Source organism: Branchiostoma lanceolatum, chromosome 10 (genome assembly GCF_035083965.1).
Source record: "Branchiostoma lanceolatum isolate klBraLanc5 chromosome 10, klBraLanc5.hap2, whole genome shotgun sequence".
In the NCBI taxonomy this organism is placed as follows: domain Eukaryota; kingdom Metazoa; phylum Chordata; class Leptocardii; order Amphioxiformes; family Branchiostomatidae; genus Branchiostoma; species Branchiostoma lanceolatum.
The window spans coordinates 15,714,622-15,730,472 of record NC_089731.1 but is presented as its reverse complement, the minus strand read 5'-3'; the positions used below and the strand labels follow the sequence as shown (position 1 = coordinate 15,730,472).

At 42.8% G+C, this 15,851-nt stretch overlaps 1 protein-coding gene, 1 long non-coding RNA gene and 3 other non-coding genes across 5 annotated transcripts; all 5 read right to left on the bottom strand.

The window, feature by feature from the left end:
• Nucleotides 1-395: 395 nt before the first annotated feature.
• LOC136443303 (transcription factor HES-1-like) lies at nt 396-1,944 on the bottom strand. The gene is made up of 3 exons (XM_066440488.1): nt 1,744-1,944; nt 1,484-1,579; nt 396-1,347 (listed from the first exon to the last, which is right to left on the bottom strand). The coding sequence occupies exons 1-3, from the start codon at nt 1,798-1,800 to the stop codon at nt 649-651; spliced, it is 852 nt and encodes a 283-aa protein (XP_066296585.1). The 5' UTR covers nt 1,801-1,944; the 3' UTR covers nt 396-648.
• Nucleotides 1,945-6,720: 4,776 nt separating this feature from the next.
• On the bottom strand, nt 6,721-6,793 carry Trnaf-gaa (transfer RNA phenylalanine (anticodon GAA)). The gene has a single exon. It is a non-coding gene; the product is annotated as a tRNA-Phe (tRNA).
• Nucleotides 6,794-8,535: 1,742 nt separating this feature from the next.
• On the bottom strand, nt 8,536-8,608 carry Trnaf-gaa (transfer RNA phenylalanine (anticodon GAA)). The gene has a single exon. It is a non-coding gene; the product is annotated as a tRNA-Phe (tRNA).
• A 1,202-nt stretch (nt 8,609-9,810) lies between these two features.
• Trnaf-gaa (transfer RNA phenylalanine (anticodon GAA)) lies at nt 9,811-9,883 on the bottom strand. Its single transcript has one exon. It is a non-coding gene; the product is annotated as a tRNA-Phe (tRNA).
• Nucleotides 9,884-11,714: 1,831 nt separating this feature from the next.
• LOC136443534 (uncharacterized) lies at nt 11,715-13,488 on the bottom strand. Its single transcript, XR_010757166.1, has 3 exons — nt 13,377-13,488; nt 12,738-12,827; nt 11,715-11,988 (listed from the first exon to the last, which is right to left on the bottom strand). It is a non-coding gene; the product is annotated as an uncharacterized lncRNA (long non-coding RNA).
• Nucleotides 13,489-15,851: the final 2,363 nt, after the last annotated feature.

Below are 15,851 nucleotides of genomic sequence, written 5' to 3'. Positions count from 1 at the left end.
GGGAATGCTTCTAGTGGACGACGCCAGTATTTGATACGGCCGTCGCCCATTGTTATGTTTATGAATAAAGCTTTAGAATGGGGCACGCTTCTCTTTTTAGATTTGCCGTGTTTCCGGATGCGATGACTATTATGCCAAAATTCTTTTGCTAGCGGCGAGCTATAGTAGTGTCGTGACATTTGGGCTAAGGTTGGGGACAATTATCTTCTATACTTTCATATGTCACCGCTTCTGAAGGGTGGGGTTCCTGCTATACTTTCCCAACCATTTCCTATTGTCTGAAACAAGCTTGCTAGGGCCTTTGATAGAGGGAATCGTCTTATTTGTTACTAGTACTAGGAATCATAACACACTACCTACTTGCACTACCTAATTCAATAGTCGCACACAAAAGATTAATTTCATACCATATTTAATACATCAGTATCAAAAGACCAACACATGTACATATAGAAACTTTGTATGTTTAACATACGTCCATATATATATATATCATATAAAATATATCTGCAATCTCATTAATTTCTCTCAATTCATTGTTTTCTGTATATACACAATAGAAATCATTTGTACAGTAAGTGATGTACGGATTTCAGTACATTTAACGAGTGGAATGTACAATATTTAGAGTCTTTTTCAGTTCGTTTTTCACCACGGTCTCCACATTTTCTCTTCGGGGATGGGCGCGGGTGAGACGGCGGCCTTGGTGGGTACGGTAGCCGCCTGTGTCGGGACTGGATGACTGGGCATCATGGTTTGCGAGAGAGAGGAAAGTCCTTGCGGTTGCGCGGCTGACACAACGGCTGTATTGGTGTACTGCACGGGAACAACTTGTTGCTGTTGTCCGTTGGCTTGGACGATGGTCTGCCCGCTGGGGAGGAGCACCGCCACCGGCTCTCCGCCGACGAAGTGGCCGGGCACCACGGGGATCCCGCCGTACATGGTCGTCTGGATGGCCTGGGGGTACGCACCCTGCGCCGGGGACAGCTGCACCCTCTGCATGGGAACCGACGCCGAGGCTGGCACCTGCACTTGCACGGGCTGGACGTGCGGGAATGCCGACGGGTGAACCCCTGCGTACACCCCGGACGTCATGACGTTCGTGGCCGGCTGATGGGTCGCCAGGTGGTTGATCAGACGTTGTTTCACCTGCGTGTCGACACCATCCATGGAGCCCATGACGCGGGAAACTTCGGTCATGCACTCGGAGAACCCGGAGCGGTACTTGCCCAGAAGGGAGGGGTCAGTGGAGACGGCGGCCGCCATCTGCTGTCTCTGGAGGTTGCGAAGATGCTTGACAGTCATCTCCAAGATGTCAGCCTTCTCCAGCTTTGAGTGACGGGAGCTCTGCAAGATACAAACATCAAAGACTTGGTCAATATACTGTGGTCTCATATACTTCTTCCATGAGAAACTTTTGCACTGATTTAAATTTGAATATTACAAAAAAATCCATCAATTGTAAGACGATATGTGTACTTACATCTTTGTTCAGTGCTTCAAGGATGAGGGTCTTCAGTTCAGTCAGACTCTCATTGATACGGGCACGGCGTCTTTTCTCCATGATTGGCTTGGAAGACTGTTGAAAAAGGTGCAAAACATGGTAAGATACATTGTCTGCACTTCGCATATGGATTTGCTAACTAGAAGTACAAAATTCGATCATAGTCAATGGGCCAATGAGAAACTACCACCCAAAACTTCGGGTATTGAAGTAGAGTTGTGCGGTACACAAATACATACCTTGCGGCTCTCCATTCTTGCCTCACGGGCTTTGTCTACAACCTTCTCGGCAGGCATATCGGTACGGTCTGGAGTTATTCCGAGTAAAGTCCGGCGAATGTGTAGGAATGAAACTTCGTGACTGCGAGCGGCGTTCTGCGATCAACTGCTCAAAGGACGGTCGTGTGGCGAGTGTGGGAACAGAGATTTCTGCTTTGTATTTATATCCTTCTGTGCTCGTGTGAAATTCTGTGGCGACCGGTTCCCACACTACATTCATGCGGGCTCAGCCAATGGGAGGGAAGAGGTGCGTCGCCATGTTGGAAAATAAGGGCGCCCCATTGGTTGAGGTCACTGCACGTGTGACGTAGTGGCTCGCCATTGGTCCGCTATGTTGTAATGCCAATCACTCTTGCATGGCCACCTCTGACAGTTGACATCTGTTGGCATGCGGACGCAAAGTGGCAGGCTTATTATCCCGCTAAGCACGTGCCGGGCCTTTTGTCTGCGGCTGGCTGGAGTGTGGGAAAACCCCGCCCCCAAGTCCTGTCCGTCGCGTACAGTAAACAAGGGTTGCAAATGTAAACAAGGGGTGCTGATAAGATGTTAAATGGTATATGGCTGTGCTGAAAAGTCACAAAACAATCGTGTGTGCGTACGCCGCGTCCCACAAATCCGACGACTGACATGTATGGTTGGGTTGTGGAGACGAAAGAACCGTGTTCTGTGCGAATGCCTTACGGGTGTATTTGAGTCAGTGGCTGTAGGAATGCGGGTGACACGCCGGGGTAAGAGTCAAGCAGCGCCATAAGTGCCCCTGGCGGTGTTCCCACGGGGAGAATGCCGAAACAGACCTACCGTATCTCCGCCAATTTGCCCCCGAGCACAAGCGATTAAAAGTTTTGGCGGGAAATGGAGTAGCACGATTTACCGCCCAACAACATACATTCATAAAATACAAGGTGGAGTAAAAAAAAAAAAAAAAAAACGCGCACGTAGCAAAAACTTGTGTGTTCTCAAGATTATGGTCAGGATTAGGGCCAGGGATGCAATTTCCTACAACCCTACGTTCCCAAGCAAAACTGATATTCGTTTATTAACATTGCAGAAACGGTCTGCTTGTATGATAGTTATTGCATCAAACGAAATCACTGAAAGTTTGTTTTATCAGCTTTTTTGCGTGAGTTATTGAGTGTGTCGGGCGATACCGGACCTCAATCCAACAAGTGTTTATTATTTTTGAGGATCATGACTTTACCATACATTTCTCTTTGAGGTGAGTTTTTTCTTCTATATATATTTTTTTCTGCACTAAACTTGGAGGTGCACCTGCTATGGATGTAGGTGAATAACGGGGTCCACCGCGACGTTGTGCGTTCGTAAAAAGTGCCGTACCAAACTCTCCCGTTACCTGGTTTGGCAGTGATAGCGATCGTGTCTATGGCTTCAATCCCTTACCGGGTGTCAGGAGCTGTCTACGGCACGCGTGCGACAGACGCTGGGGCGCGGGCGGAGGTGGGACACGCGTTCACCGCCTGGCCCTACACGGCGGTCCGCTTTCTACCTGGCTTCCGACCAAATCCCGCTATCGGGTTTCCTTCGCCCTTCCCGGCGGGATGACAGGCACTCGCCCCGGCTGCTTCCGGAAAGGATCGGCTGGGTTTCGTGAAACAGCCGCCTCGGTTGGTTTCCGGTGGTACATACGGAACTCATCTGTGAAGATGGAGTTTAGCATAAGGTCGCGTGCCATGGCGCGAGGTATACCATTACTGTAGTTTATAACTCTAGTGCGGGAACAATTAGAGGCATTATAATAAGTTTCCCCTACATTGTTTAATCTTGACAGGTAGTATCCTTTTGAATTTCGGTGCAGTTTTTATTGATCCGGATATGAACGCGTTCAAGTTGCCTGAGGTAGTTGGAGGCTCGCGAAATGGCCAGAAATCAAAAGATTCGATCACAAAAGCCAGTTGCAAATCATTTCCAGTCGCGCTCGAGAGCTCTGGGCTTCGTCAACTGACGCCAAGGCCGTGGGAACGGGTTCCCTCTGGCATCAGGGTGACAATTTTATCGACAGAAAGAAAAACACTTGTCGAGCAAACGACTCGCTGGTGTAAATGGGGGGACGCATTCCGCAGCCGCGCTGTCGTTTGCACAATCTGTTGTTGACAGAAAAGTTTGGCGCGAAGATAGCAGCGGCTCAGGCGCGAGGCGACAGGGCTGAAGTCCGACAAGCCGCGTTTGTATGCAGAGCATTTACACACTGTTTGATTGAAAGGTGATCGTTTGACTTTCCGATCTGACTTGTAGGAAAGTTTGCTTTTCCCACACTCGGCGTGAACCCTCTTCTGTCCGGCGGGCCACGGGTCAAACAACACCGCTTTGACTCAGCGCCTGAACCGTGGTCTTTCTGGTGACGAAAATATTTGACATGCGCTGGGCCGCACGGCACGCGTGTCTGAAATTCTAACCTGTTTTTTACAACCTTCCTCGCCACCTGCCACGAGTCAACCCTTACGACTGGAAATAGTTATCGCTATCTACCAGTCTTGTCATGCTGGGGAGATCTAGGACGATAAACTTTGCCACGATTTCTCAATCCCCTTCTGAGGTCTAAACTTTGTGGCTTCCTTTTGTAACAGTGTGGAGGAAAAAAAAGTCGTCTGATTATGACGTATGCAGCTGGTTTGTGTGACTTCTAATGAGTACCTGATGTCATTTCCTGGGCATTCGTTTTACCATCGGTGTGCAAGTTATAATACAGGGGTACGACGTTTGGTCGCGTGCCTAAATAATGATCGTCAGCCTTTCACAATCGTGCCCTGCGCGAGGCTTTGTGAAATTCCGTTGTCTTCTCGCGACAACAGTTTCTTTCCCACCATTCCCACGTCCCCTGAGTGCGAGAATTCCTTTGTGATGCTGAGGAAACCTGTTGGTGCGCCATTGTCGTCCTACCGCTACTACGGCGTTCCCACGACCCTCTTTTTCTCATGCAAAACTGGCGGAGAAGGGAGCACCATTATGTCCACATTATCGCCAATCGTGCAAACTACCTCCGCGGAGGGTAACTTCACATCTGCTCCATTTTCCCACCCTCTCCGTCACGTGACAATTACGTCATTTTGTACCGCTATATCTTCAAGCAGATGTGATGAGTGTGTACGGTAATGCTTTTCCAATGTCTTAATTTCATGTACACTGTCTTAAAAACTGCTGGGTACGTAGAACAGAAAGGTCTTTTGAGAGTTGTTTTTTCTTCATTTATTCCATTTCACTTGCAAGAACCTTCTTAGTTGCTGCAACATAATGGCCTTGTTTGCTGATAGAATTTAGACAACTCGTCCGCACGTGGTTGATTTTAACATGTAACAGTAACTAGTGACGCTGAAGAAGAGTGATGGATGTCACTCGAAACGTCCGGAAATAAATCTCCGAATTCTTATCCAGTTGTAGAGTCTGAATTCCCTTTATATATTGTTAACCTGAATGTCTAACCCTCATAAACGTAACAGTAACTACTAAAAATTTTGTACACTATCAGTACCAGTCTGTAAGTTTAGACAATGGAAACGTCTCCTTATGCCATGCATATGAAATTGTAACACCCTTTCACAAGAGTTGTTTTCTGGATTAGAATATCCGTATTTGTGCAAAATTGACACTGAATACGACGATTCCCGATGTCCTACTATTCTTAGCAACATCAGCATTTCTCACTATTCCTGTTCATTACGGTCATTCTCAACACTTGTAAAAGACTTCTTGACACTGAATCTGTCCGCTTAGCTTACGTCACATTGGTGCGAAAATTGACAAGTCTGGCGTAGACCAAAAGAAAATCAAAATAACTCAGACAAAACCTATTAAAGGTGAGAGTTGTCGTATAAACATTAGAATATTTCATCAAAAGAAAGCAAAACGTCTTAGGGATAAACCCATTAGAAGTGATTAACGTTGTCTACACGGTAACGTCCTGTTTGTCTTCAAGTTTGACAAGTGACAGTTGACAGGTATTTTGTTTGAAGGCCAATCTCCTAGCGGGACATATATGTAGTGCAGCCTACGTGACTTGATAATGATAAGCGGTCTGCATTTCTTGGCAAGTATGTGGTGAAGTTTCGCTTCCCTCTGTTAGAATTGAGATTTGTCTACATAAGTACGTGTGAATCTCGATATGATTTGAGTTTGTTACATTTCCCCATATCACAAATGAGCGAAGAAAAGTCGAATTCACCCACTTGATAATTCTTACAGTACAGTAGTACTGTAACTTGACAATGTATACATGTATCTATATTCTTATTCTTTTGTGACCTGTACTTTACCTAGTGGGTATATGTGTAGTATAATGTACAATAGAGGGGTTCTCTTTTTAACCTGTTTGGTACAATAAAGGTCTTTATTTAGTTGATACGTATATACTGACTAGCCACTTCTAATGTCATTCTCCTTCTTATTTTCTAAAGCAAACTGAACAAAACAAAACACAAGGAAAAACTGTGTTGAAAAAAACATGGCTTCTGCTGTCTCTCACATATACGTTACATCTGGTCAACACTCATGTCAGACAATTTTGTGAATTTTCTCGCCTGTCACCAGTCCTTACTTGGTATTTGCATGAAAATAAACGTATCGACAAGACTACGTGAAAAACAAAACAATGTGTGATCATGAATTAGCACCCCTACTGTTACGAGATCTGGAAATCTATCACTGTGTTTTCCTTGTATGACCCAGGAGAAAGTAGCAAATGCATAATTCATTATAGTTAAGTTTAACAATATTTACTGCTTTTTGATACTTATAGTTATAGAAAATTCATCAACTTGTTTAGTTGTTTTGCTATATTTTTTGATACACTTTGCTTTTCCTCATTAATTTGAAACTTTTATTTCATATTTCAAGTAGTGGCAAAACAAAATTGCATGTATCTCTTAGACAATGATGACTCCATTCGATTCCCATCTGTAGAGACTTGTGTGAGAGTTAAAAACAAATTGCCACGACCCGGGATTGAACCAGGGACCTTTAGATCTTCAGTCTAACGCTCTCCCAACTGAGCTATCGCGGCACTTAAAAATTAAAACTTAAGCATTATTACACATAGAATAAATCTTTATACATCATTCGCCATATTGCAGCGGACTTACCAGAAAAATTCAAATCATATGATAGATTGATGTAACTTCCTTGTGAAATAAAACTGCTTGGAATGGATGTAACACTGAAGAAAGAACTTGCCCGATTTATTAAGAGAAAACAATGTTTGGTTGTATTGGTTTACCAAGGAGGTTCTGTCATACTTTCATAGTTATATTGTGACTTTGTAAGATATCTAGATCATATACATAAACTGTGCCGATATAGAACTTATTTGTTCAAATTTCTAGCCCAATTAACGCCTTAACATTTCTGCCTAAATCGAGTTTATTGGACATGATCCATATGTAGGATGGCAAAACTCGGTGGGTTGTCAACACAAGTAAATACAACTGTGAGTATGGCATTACCGGAACAACGCTAGGTCGTTGAGAAAGAGCCACGCTGGTAAAGAAAACAGAAATTGCTGAATATGTAAACATTTGCTTTTATAGCAATATTGTCTCAAGTTTAAAAAGACAATAGAGCTCGTTACCGCATATCTACACATATATAGGTATCTCATTTCAAGAGGATGCTAATATTCAAGAAAATGCATACTAAGCAAGGGATGATACGGACATTCTCCTGAAGAGGTTTCAGTGTCCTTTATTGGAATGAATATCACTTTTGATTTTGAATACACCCTTAACGAGGTCTTTCTTTTGGTCAAACAGTAAAACAATACTTCCATTATCACCTTCTTCACTGGGGATATTGATATACTGATGGATTTCTGCCTTTGAGACTAATAAGAGGTCGATCTTGTCGTCTAACGCACCGCCAAGTTCTCAACCTTTCTAATGACAATAGTTTTTACCATAACTGTTGATATGATCGATCAGTGCACTTCATTAGGAAGATACTAGTAGTACCAGTTGGTGACGGGGGTATTTGTTCAGCCGTACCGGCCTTCAAACGGTATGTTGGTGATATCTACTTATATTTTTCCCTCTGTTTCTACAGTGTATTTGCAATTGTCCCACGGGCATTAACTTGCAATAAAAACTTTCAATGTTATATCAAGGAATACCTGTCAACTGTTACCTGTCAAACTTGAAGATAAGCAGAACGTTACCTCGTAGACAACGTCAATCACTTCTAATGGGTTTATCTTTAAGATGTCTTAATTTCTTTTGATGAAATATTCTAACGTTTTTACGACAACTCTCACCTTTAATAGGTTTTGTCTGGGTTATTTTCCTTTTCTTTTGGTCTACGCCAGACCTGTCAATTTTCACACCAAGGTGACGTAAGCTAAGCGGATTGATATAGTGTGAAGAAGTATTTTACAAGTGTTGAGAATAAACCTAATGAACAGGAACAGTGAGAAATGCTGATGTCGCTAAAAATAGTAGGAGATTGGGAATCATCGTATTTAGCGTCAATTTTGCACAGATGCGGATATTCTAATCCAGATAACAACTCTTGTGAAAGGGTGTTACAATATACTAGTAATCATATGCATGGTATGAGAGGACGTTTTCATTTCCTAAACTTACAGTACTGATACATTGACTTTAAACCTGCATGTATATATAGAATTGATGTTCTTGATAGATCTGAAAAAGTCTGATTCATGTACCAAAAATCCAAACTACAATTCCAATGCAACATTTTACATATAGATTCATCTTGTAACGTTGTGTAATATTTTTGGCGTATCAAAACTATTGCCACGACCCGGGATTGAACCAGGGACCTTTAGATCTTCAGTCTAACGCTGTCCCAACTGAGCTATCGCGGCGGTTAATACGATTTATAGACACATCACTATTCGACCATTACAGCGGTACCCACCGGGCAATTGATATAATACGTAGAGATGATCAGAGATAGCAAACTGGGTAGGTTGTCGACGCAACAACATGATATAACTGTTGATATCAATGACAAAACACCGCTAAGTCATTGAGGGAACCACACTGGTAAAGAAAACAGAAATTGATGAATATGTTAACAGTTGTTTTTATTCCATTAAATCGATTTTATTGAATATGATCCATATGTACGATGGTGGGTTGTCAACACAAAGAAATACAACTGTGAGTATGGCATTACCAAAACAGCGCTAAGTCGTTGAGAGAGCCACGCTGGGAAAGAAAACAGAAATTGATGAATATGTAAGCAATTGTTCTTATTCCATTAAATCAATTTTATTGAATATGATCCATATGTACGATGGTGGGTTGTCAACACAAAGAAATACAACTGTGAGTATGGCATTACCAAAACAGCGATAAGTCGTTGAGAGAGCCACGCTGGTAAGGAAAACAGAAATTGATGAATATGTAAACAATTGTTTTTATTGCAATATTGTTTCAGGTTTAAAAAGACAAAAGAGCTCGTTATCACATATCTACACATATATAGGTATCTCATTTCAAGAGGATGCTAATTCAAGAAAATGCATGCTAGACAAGGGATGATACGGACATTCTCCTGAAGGGGTTCAAGCATTTTTCTTTGAAAGAATATCGGTTTTGATTTTGAATACACCCTTAACGAGGTATTTCTTTTGGTCAAACAATAAGACAATATCACCATTATCACACACTGTTCGGAGGACATTGATATACAGATCAATGCTTCGCATTTGAAACTTTCAAGAACCTTTGCCAAATCTTTTATCTAATGCACCGCCAAGTTGTAAACCCTTCGAGTGACAATGTTTTTACTATATCTGTCTCTTGATATGATTGATCAGTGCACTTGATCAAGAAGAAAGTAGCACTTGGGGACAGGGGTATTTGTTCAGCTTACCCTCGAGTCCATGATTCCCACTTATGTTCAATTGCGTAAATCTGATACCAAAATTTTAGTCGAGTGTAAGGTACTAGTACTCGACGATCGCAATGTAATATGAACTTCAAAAATTAGCACATTCACGAAATGCGTGATGCGTGTAGCCATGAAAATAATCTTAGGAAAGGGTATAAAAAACACAATTGCCGCGACCCGGGATTGAACCAGGGACCTTCAGATCTTCAGTCTGACGCTCTCCCAACTGAGCTATCGCGGCAGTGATATCATAACGGCCCATCAGAGTCCGATCACGATAGACTTGATACATGGTATTGACATGGCCATACTAGATGCCATCACTTTGTTAGACTTCCTATGTGCTTCAATCATAAAATCAACAATTTTGGTAGTCAATTAAAACAAGGACATCCTAAATTTCTAAAAGACATGTATCATGACTGCAAGGCACAGAACATTTAGAGCTTCAATCAAACTAATCATTTTTGTAATGTCCTACTTTGGTCTGGACTAGGCATATTTCAAGCACTATTATTTCATGATGACACAGTCTCTTTCACTTTGCAAGGGACAGCAAAACAAATAAAGACAATTTTCTTCGAGGGTGGTATTGAAACCTTGTCTTTCAGCATGGAAAAGTGTTCTTTTTGGAGGTAATATCGGTTTTGACTTTGAATGGACTCTTAACGAGGTCTTTCTTTCTGTCAAACAGTAAAACAATAGCATCGTTATCACCTTGTTCAAAAAGACATTGATACACAGATCAATTCCTTCTTTAAAAAGTAAAGATGTTTACTAAAATTTCCATCTGACCTGACACAGGTCGGGTGTTGCCGATACAATCGTTATCACCTAGAAGAAACATAATACCACCGATGGCGCAATCCTATAGATATAATACAATAATTGTAGCCTCTACCAGGCTCCAGGGGCGGCTGGAAAGAGTAGAAATTGGCCAAATAGACAGAAAGATATGCAAGAGGAGTTAGTCTGGTATAGGGGTAAAGTTTGGCATATTGGACCCTCTCTCCATAGCCGACTCCCTTAGCATACTATTCACCATATTTGGCCAATTTCTACTATTTTTTCAGCCATCCGCGGAGTCTGGTAGAGGCTACTATGGTAGAGGTTACCGTCGTTAAAAAAAAAATTCCCCACACAGTACCGTAAATATAACAGACAATTTCTACTGCAAAATTGTTTCTGCTTCCACAAATAATGGACAGAATACTACGGTTGAATAGAGAAACATGTAGGGTATTTCTCAATAGAAATTCGTCGTGGTTTGGGAACAGTGAATGGGCACCTGTTATGTAAGGAACGCTGGCCACTGCGGTAGGTTTGGCCTGGGAAACACCGCACATGTTAGTTATAGGTGTTTGGGAGGGTAGGGAGCTTCAAATGCTATGTTTCGTACTTCCTTGTCTTTCATTCCTTTATTCAATAGGAATGTTTCCTTCTTTTCACAAGTATTATGTTCACTTCCGATCACGCTCACTTGAATCGTCCAGTCTAGTGTTATCACAAAAGCTTTTCATGCCGAACTTTGTTAGCATTGATAACCGTGACGTATAAAAGATGACAGATCATTCTTCTGATGAATTATTTCCGCTAGTTACTTCACGTGTACGCGGACCTCCCGCATTGAAGCTATCGCCAATTCTCGCGATAGTTGACGAGAATGTGTGTGAAAAATATGCCGCGATCAACATCAATGATTACGTATATCCTTGTCTTTTGGCTAGTTATGCACGTGCTTTTTTTTTTCAGAAATATTTCGTAACATCCTTGCTATGAAATAACGAGTCAGTCACAAACGGGAAAAATTCGTACTTCTCTATAAAAACATGCCATACCCACAGGATCGAATTTCAATTTTTATTGCAAAGAAAAACATCGTTGCAACTGTCATATCAATACCATTGTCTCTTTTTTCATGAACATTTTCACTGATAATACGATTGCACTTGTCTTGAGTACAGCAGTACACAGAAGTAGATATAAGCTTACGCTTGACACGTATAGTAGTCTGTGCGTATTAGACAAAACTTTCCACAAATAAAACGACGCTCTGTACATGTCGGTTACAAAGTCCACACGTTTTTAATCATTTCTTGCCGTCGAATATCTTCGGGCCCGCGGCACTACGCAGAAAGTCTTGGTTCGTACTAAACAGCTCTAGTTGTTCTGGAGCGGCCTGACCGACTGTCAGGAACGGTAGTTCCAACTGCTCCGGGTCCGTACTGGCCACGCCTCCGAGGAAACTACTGGCGACGTCTTCGTTTTGTAGGATGTCTGAGAGAGAGAACCCAGCGCCCGGCCCTCCGAGGCCGGATGGTCCGGATCCAAAACCGCCCATAGAACCTGGAAAGATGATGTATAGAGACATTAAGCGACCAGCATTTATGTTTATCAGAGCCTTGTAACCTAGATATTAGTACGATTTCGCAATGGAAACAAGCCTTGATTAACGACTAGTTCTGCCACCTATGACCTGAACTTCCTGCCACTCCGGCAAGTTTGACCTTTGCGGTCGTCTTCCCACTCCTAAATGACAGTGCATTCAAATGACTACGAACACACACGAACCAAGGAGGTTTAGAATTTTGAACCTCCTTTCTCAAACACTAACACACATGCCAAAAACATGAACGGAGTCAATATTGCTTCCGAAAAAATGACACATGAAAGACATAGTGTGGACTGTGCATGGCTACCCTTGCTATCATTCTCATCTTACTATTAATATTTATCTACGGTTATAGCAGGAGCATACGTAACAGTTACAAACATTATTACAATGGGTACAACGCTCACCTTTAGAAAGACATACAAAATCCTACTACTCGAGCCTGACAAGACGTCACTAGACGGATGCTACTAATCTCCAAGTAGATGTAGAAAGGTAAAATCGTAACACTTCTCAAGTTCACGGTTACCGGTCGGAACAGCGCACTTTTACTACAAAGAAATACATCACGATTTTGCTTTTCTACATCTGCTTGGAGATTAGGACCCAACATCTGCTTGGATATCTACCGTCTAGTATACTACCGGTAACACATTTCAGAGTAGGCAACGAGGCGTCGCCAAAAATACTGAATTCAACTCACGTGCTTCTGTCATGATGAAGACTGCAAATGCCGACAGGACGAAGATGCTCAACAGTTTAAGTGCCATGGCTGGTAGATTGGGTCTTTTAGCTGTGCAGAAAAATGACGAGAAAAAAATCAGTCATAGGCATTCATCATTTTTTTTTTTATCCACCAGGCCTTCCTAAGGGGTCATGGATGGTCTAATTAGGCACAAATAATGATGATAATCTGTATTGCATATTCATACCCGGGCTAAATGCACATGTGACGACGCGTGGTCTACAAGATGTAAAATACGAAGCATGAAACACTAAAATACTACATTCTTACGCTAAATACAATATATTAAAATACAATAGTATTGTTAACCTATATACATATAGTTTCTTCTCTGAAAATAATTGGCCGGGAGAGAGAGCCAGGTAGAGTACGGGAAAATGAAATCCTATGATGGCCAAACTCGGAAATTATTCTCTTTAGTTGGCTAAACAATTTTTCAACCAGCGTAGTTAGTCTATTAACCGAAATATCCAGAAAAGAAATAAGTAAAAAAAGATTTCAATTGCATATTTATCACTCTTGTGCACATTAATGAAACTTTCTACTACACTGTTTTTCTTATACTAGTTTCCAAATATGAGACGGAAAGGGACTCACCTATTTTCAGCTCCCTGTGGAAGTGTGCGCTCCGAACTTCTGTGGACTGATTGTGAAGCTCTGCTCTTCGTTTCAGCTTCTTATATACAAGCCAAGGAGGAAACTCTGGCAATAAGAAGTTGCCCGGAAGTTTACTTCAGTTTGAGGCTTCTAAGTATCGTCCAGGTGGCTGCTGGGAACGAAAGATGACGTCATCAAGGACGGTCCCAGCTTGTGCCAAGCTTTACTCATGACGTCATTGGCACTCAGTATCGTTCTGTACAGGGCTGACGTCACTGAGTTGGAGTTGTGCCCATGTACTGGCTTCGGTACACCGCAGTGACCTTGGGTACACAAATGTAGGTCACTGGCCTAGTCTTTGGACTAATGAGGCTCTATCTTATAATAACCTCGGGCATACATCGTATTGAAATTCTAGACGATCAGAACACGATCGATATATTGACATCCATTTCTAATCACAAGCCTGGCAAACACATCATACGCTGTACAGCATATAGGGAAACTTGGAAACTGCGTACACTGGCGATAAGACCCGGATATTACGTCACTTCCGCTTACCTGCAAAGGACTGATAAGGTCGCAGAACACAGTATTAATGGGCGACCCCCGTGGACAATAGTAGTTCGGGTATGAAGTAGTGCGTCACATTACTTGAAAAGGCCATAGTTTTTCTTCTGTGCACGTTAGCGAGGCTGAAACTGCGGTGAATGGTTGAGGTATACGTCAGTTTTGAGACAGTACGAGTTTGATTACGATGTTTGTTCGGTTGGGTTGGATTCGCGCCTGGATATTGTTACCGCCCGACTACTGTAAGTCGCCTGCAGTACGGTGACCTCCGCCGGGGGGCATATCAAAGTGGCTTTTAAAAGAGAACGAGCCGGCAAATTCAACCTCATTTTGCAGATATTTTGTAGATTGAACCTTGAAGTCAAGCATATAAAAATCTGGTACCCTAATTCTGCACCTTTCTATAAATTTTCAAGCGTCGAAGCATCTCACCTTGGGATCCTTAACTATATAAATCCCTATAGGAGAAATACTGTGGTCTGCAACCTTATTAACCCCCAGCGGGGATTGGCCATAAACGTTGCATTCGGTCAAATTTTACTGGTGTATCAGTAATTGACGTCGACTCACTTGAAATCGGTCGTTTTCGTTGCCGCCAGACCCGCCGTTGCCATGGCAACGGCCTCTAAGACCGCCCCCTATCCTTAACTATAGGACTTGGTGTGGACCCGGACACCGCTTCTCCCCCCCCCCCCCCCGCCTGCGTCGTAACTAACCATGAACCTGACCTAAAATCACTTAGAACTTAAGAATATACACTAATGATACCTTCCACGAAAAAAACCCAACCATGATAGTAATTTTGTCTAGATAATGAGAGCGCTAAATGGCCCGTCATATTGGCCTTGCCCTGGGTCTACCCCTATGCCGGGTCCTGAAGTGCAAAGCTGGCGATATCTCGGCAACCGTTCGGATGTTTGCAAAAAGCTTTCGTACACTTCTTCAACTAAACCTGTTACATTGCATGAACAAAAGAAAACCAAGGTCAAGGTCGTCTTAAGGTCGCAGAACACAGTATTAATGGGCGACCCCCGTGGACAATAGTAGTTCGGGTATGAAGTAGTGCGTCACATTACTTGAAAAGGCCATAGTTTTTCTTCTGTGCACGTTAGCGAGGCTGAAACTGCGGTGAATGGTTGAGGTATACGTCAGTTTTGAGACAGTACGAGTTTGATTACGATGTTTGTTCGGTTGGGTTGGATTCGCGCCTGGATATTGTTACCGCCCGACTACTGTAAGTCGCCTGCAGTACGGTGACCTCCGCCGGGGGGCATATCAAAGTGGCTTTTAAAAGAGAACGAGCCGGCAAATTCAACCTCATTTTGCAGATATTTTGTAGATTGAACCTTGAAGTCAAGCATATAAAAATCTGGTACCCTAATTCTGCACCTTTCTATAAATTTTCAAGCGTCGAAGCATCTCACCTTGGGATCCTTAACTATATAAATCCCTATAGGAGAAATACTGTGGTCTGCAACCTTATTAACCCCCAGCGGGGATTGGCCATAAACGTTGCATTCGGTCAAATTTTACTGGTGTATCAGTAATTGACGTCGACTCACTTGAAATCGGTCGTTTTCGTTGCCGCCAGACCCGCCGTTGCCATGGCAACGGCCTCTAAGACCGCCCCCTATCCTTAACTATAGGACTTGGTGTGGACCCGGACACCGCTTCTCCCCCCCCCCCCCGCCTGCGTCGTAACTAACCATGAACCTGACCTAAAATCACTTAGAACTTAAGAATATACACTAATGATACCTTCCACGAAAAAAACCCAACCATGATAGTAATTTTGTCTAGATAATGAGAGCGCTAAATGGCCCGTCATATTGGCCTTGCCCTGGGTCTACCCCTATGCCGGGTCCTGAAGTGCAAAGCTGGCGATATCTCGGCAACCGTTCGGAT

What these genes read in the sequence shown, in the direction of transcription:
- LOC136443303 (XM_066440488.1), bottom strand. Translation starts at nt 1,800, where the DNA reads ATGCCTGCCGAGAAGGTTGTAGACAAAGCCCGTGAGGCAAGAATGGAG. An exon ending in CAAGAATGGAGAGCCGCAAG is followed by an intron (nt 1,580 to 1,743) that starts GTATGTATTTGT and finishes CTTTTTCAACAG; the next exon opens with TCTTCCAAGCCAATCATGGA. An exon ending in TTGAAGCACTGAACAAAGAT is followed by an intron (nt 1,348 to 1,483) that starts GTAAGTACACAT and finishes TGTATCTTGCAG; the next exon opens with AGCTCCCGTCACTCAAAGCT.